Source organism: Trachypithecus francoisi, unplaced genomic scaffold, assembly GCF_009764315.1.
Source record: "Trachypithecus francoisi isolate TF-2019V2 unplaced genomic scaffold, Tfra_2.0 Lachesis_group21, whole genome shotgun sequence".
NCBI lineage: Eukaryota > Metazoa > Chordata > Mammalia > Primates > Cercopithecidae > Trachypithecus > Trachypithecus francoisi.
In genome coordinates, this window is record NW_022681467.1 from 49,585,166 (window position 1) to 49,589,513 (window position 4,348).

General features: G+C 44.7%; 1 protein-coding gene across 1 annotated transcript; it reads right to left on the reverse strand.

The window, feature by feature from the left end:
• Positions 1 to 1,985: 1,985 nt before the first annotated feature.
• Positions 1,986 to 3,171, reverse strand: LOC117068946 (small ubiquitin-related modifier 5). Its single transcript, XM_033186775.1, has one exon. The coding sequence runs from the start codon at positions 2,913 to 2,915 to the stop codon at positions 2,607 to 2,609; it is 309 nt and encodes a 102-aa protein (XP_033042666.1). The 5' UTR covers positions 2,916 to 3,171; the 3' UTR covers positions 1,986 to 2,606.
• Between the last annotated feature and the right edge of the window lie 1,177 nt (positions 3,172 to 4,348).

Here is a 4,348-nt window from a genome sequence, read left to right on the forward strand (position 1 = left end):
CATACGGAATTGCACACTTGAAATGGATGAATATTATGATAAGTAAATCATGTCTCAATCAAGCTGTTAAAAAGAAAGAAAGAAAGAAGAAAGAAAAAGCAAGCAAGCAAGCGAGCCAAATTTAATGTGGTTTTTTACTTTGCCAGCAGTCAGCCGGTACAGATTTTGGTCGTGGTGTGTGTGTGTGTGTGTGTGTGTTTTAAAAATGTGGTCTGTGATCCAGAGCATACCAGGATGTGGGAGACTCACAGGTTACTGTTTAATATTATATAGAAAACATGTGTGCAGAGTCAAGGAGGGGAAAACAGTTCTCTAATTAAAAGACTGTACCACTAAGGCCTCCTGAGAAGTAAAAATACATGAAAAAGGTGAAACTTTTGTTCTGTGGGTGTTGCCACAACATCACCTACTAGGGTGAAACTGCAGTGCGTATCACTTGCCTCCCACTTGTAGCTGGCCCGTTGATTCCGTTGACTTGGAATAGCAGCCTTGTTCCATCTGCTGGAGTCAGAGGTTTATGGAGGCAGAAAGTGAGTGGAATTATTTCCAAAAAAAATAATCACAGGAGCAGGGAGAGGGAGGGAGGAAGAGAGAGAGAGAGAAAAAGAGAGAGAGAGAGATAGAGAGAGAAAGGAGAAATGAATTTTTGGAATAGAATGAGGTTGGCTGTATATGCATTAAAACATTTAAATGAACACTGCAAAAGCTATAAACTGATGATTCCTTAAGAAGAGCTGTCTGTTGGGATTGGACCAGAAAAAAAACCTCAAAAGGGAAGGGATGGGCAGGAGGGAACTTGCTACTGAGAGGAGTAGGCTTTGCAGGTTTGCAGTTATACCTGTTGCTGTGGTTTGATGCTCTTGTGACTGTGAGGCAAGAAAAAGTAGGTGGGACGTGAGGCTCTCTGCCAGCCAAGGGGCTAGGGGAGACGCCACACACACTCTGCATCAGTGCCTCACCATGGGAAGGAGGATAAGGACAAACACGCACCCCCTCCATGCCAAACAACGAAACAAAACCTTCTTATTCAATCTAAAAGGAAAACAAAAACGAAAACAAAAACACAGGTTTATTTCACACCCTCCCCCCACTTTTCTTTTTTTGTGTAAGTGACAGGGTTTCATTCTTGCCCAGGTTAGAGTGCAGTGGTGCAATCCTAGCTCACTGCAGCCTCAACTTCCTGTGCTCAACCAATTTTCCCACTTTAGTCTCCCAAATAACTGGAACTACAGGCATGGACCAGCATGGCCGGCTAATTTTTAAAATTTTTTGTAGAGACAGAGTTTCACTAAGTTGCCCAGGCTGGTCTCAAACTCCTGGCCTCAAAGGCTCCTCCCACAGCGATGGGATTACTGGCATGAGCCACAGCGCCCAGCCAACTGAGGCAATTTTTTTTTTTTTGAGACCGGGTCTTGCTCTGTCATCTAGGCAGGAGTGCAGTGGTGCCATCTCAGTTCACTGCAACCTCTGCTCCTCGGTTCAAGTGATTCTCCTGTCTCAGCCTCCCAAGTAACTGGGATTACAGGCACACACCACCATGCCCGGCTAATTTTTGTATTTTTAGTAGAGACGGGGTTTCACCATGTTAGCCAGGATGGTCTCGATCTCCTGACCTCGTGATCCACCCACCTCGGCCTCCCAAAGTGCTGGGATCACAGGGTGAACCACCGCATCTGGTCTCAACTGAGGTAATTTTTTGAGAAATTCTGGGCAAATGCCCTCACTTACCTCTGATCATAGGTTTAAAAACGCCAATAAAACTTGTTTATTGCTTAAGACTAGGGCAGTAGTTACTCTTAACTACTGTAGTGGGGAAGTGACAGAAGGGTGTGCAGAGGAACTTTCGATGGGTGTCCCTTTGGGAAAACCCATCAAGCTGGACACTCCTGATTTTTCCACTACTCTGTATCTAGGTAATACTTTTTTCTTTTACGAGTTTTACAAATATTGTTTATTTTAATGAAGCTGGTGTAGTCAATGTCCATTTAAAACCCGGTATCTCAGGCCAAAAAGTACGAATAAAAAAGAGCAGCATTCTGTTGTATTCATTTCTGCATGTATATCTTTATTGCTAATGAAAATTAGAACTTTTCTGGGATCTTTTGACAAGATTAAGAAAAAAAAATCTGATGCTCCTTTTCTTTTGGTCCAGACCCTCAAATTTTAAAAACAGCTTCAAGTTGTTAAGGAGAAGTCATTTTTCCACAGCTCAGTTCTCTAAAAAAACTTCCATCTCCCACCAAAAGTCATAGTCCAGGAGTGAAACAATCACATGGTTGAACATCAGGGCCAACTGGAAAGTCATTATGAACACTTGCATTGGTCGATCTTGTCATCTGAAAATGTACAGTCCCGAAAAAGGTGGCCTCTCTGTGCACACGTAATTTTTATAAAAGGAGAGGGCAATATGAAGAGGACTGAGCCTTGATCACCAGAAATCAGCATAATGAAAACAAACAATAATGAATGAGAACTAGAATTCAAATTACCAGATGTTTTAAAGAGATAGAGTGCCTGTTTTCAATTCCGTTTGAAATACCACGTTACAAACGAACTATTTTAAAAATAAAAAAGGATTGAAGGAAAAGAAAAAAAAAAAAGAATGTCTAAACTGTTGAATGACCCCCGGTTTGTTCCTGATAAACTTCAATCACAATTTCTTCCTCCATTCCCAGTTCTTCTGGAGTATGATTATCAGCAATTCTCTGACCTTCAAAGAGAAACCTGAGGGAATTCACTGGAACGCCCTGTCTCTGACAGTACGATTCCTTGAGTTTCTTGAGAGGTGTTGTCATTTTCACTTTGAAGTGAATCTCACTGCTATCCTGTCCAATAACCCTGAGTTTAATATCTTCATCTTTTATCTTATCATCCCCCAAATCCTCAGTTGAAGGTTTTGCCTCCTGGTCAGACATGGTGATGGGGCATTCACCTGCAGGTCTCCGAACAGCAGCGGTCTCGGGGTAGGCAGAACCCCGTTCTAGCGTTTACAATGCCATCTTCCTTCGTCACAGCACGACACCTCGGCCGCAGTCACTTCCGCTACGCTTCACGTCACTACCGTTACGCCTCGCATCACTTCGCCTCGCATCACTTCCGGTGCAGCTTGCGTCACTTCCGCTAGGCACAGCGAGGAGGCAGGGAGAAGAGCTAACGTTTTTATTTAAAGGACGGGTATGTATTCCCTGTTCCTGCTTCCTCATCAATTTCAAACTTAACAGGACCCAAAGAGAACTTGGGTTCTCTGTTCTCAGGGGCCGCCAGCCATCTTTTCCCAGCCTAACTCCAACAATTTAAGCATGTCCCTGTTTCTTCTTTCTCTAATCTCCTCACCCAGTTTGTCTCTCCCTCTAGAGCAGGTCTGAAATCAACCGGCTTTACCCCATCTTCATCGAGCTGGCCAAGTCCATGTGGTATTTTGGCTGGATGACTGTCGGGGGCTCCCAGTTGGTTTACCCACTGCTTCAGTTGTCTCCCACTCCAGCGAATCCATTCTCCATTTCCATTTTATTTTATTATTTTATTTTATTCTATTTCATTAATGTTTTTTGAGACGGAGTCTCGCTCTGTCACCCAGGCTGGAGTGCAGTGGCACGATCTCGATTCGTCACAAGCTCCGCCTGCTGGGTTCAAGCAATTCTCCTGCCTCAGCCTCCCGAGTAGCTGGGATTACAGGCATGTGCCATGATGCCCGGCTTTTTGTATTTTTTTAGTAGAGACGGAGTTTCACCGTGTTGGCCAGGCTGGTCTCAAACTCCTGACCTCAAGTGATCTACCCGCCTCAGCCTCCCAAAGTGCTGGGATTACAGGCATGGGCCACCGCGCCTGGCCCCCATTTCCATTTTATAAGAATGGAAATCAGATGACGACATTCTCCTTCTGTAAAGCCTTCTCATGGCTTCCCTTCACATTGAAAGAACCACCCAGGCTGGGGAGAAGCCTTCTCGTGTCACACAAGAAAAGCCATGGCCACCTCCCCTCATCCCTTCCCTCCTCCCTCTTGGTCATTCTGTTCTGATCTCCTTCTGTCCCTCCAACATGCGTAGCTCATTCCTTCCTCGGCGACTTTGCCTTGCTGTCCTCTGTCCTGGGTCTAGGCCGTAATGTCTCCTCACCACAAAGGCTGCCCCTGGTTACCTGTGTGGTTGCCATTTACTGTCACATCACCTTCAGAACCCCTGTCACTGCTGGACATGTGATCTTACCTCTTTGTTTTGTTGTTTATTGGATGTTTCCCTCATTAGGATATAAGTGCCCAGAGGGGCAAGAATTGTGTCTACCTTACACTACCCTATACTACTTTGGATGTATAAAAACAATTTGAAATGTCGCATGCCTAAAACCCGAT

Bases quoted from the DNA above. Each gene is read 5' to 3' on its own strand.
- LOC117068946 (XM_033186775.1), bottom strand. From the start codon at position 2,915: ATGTCTGACCAGGAGGCAAAACCTTCAACTGAGGATTTGGGGGATGAT.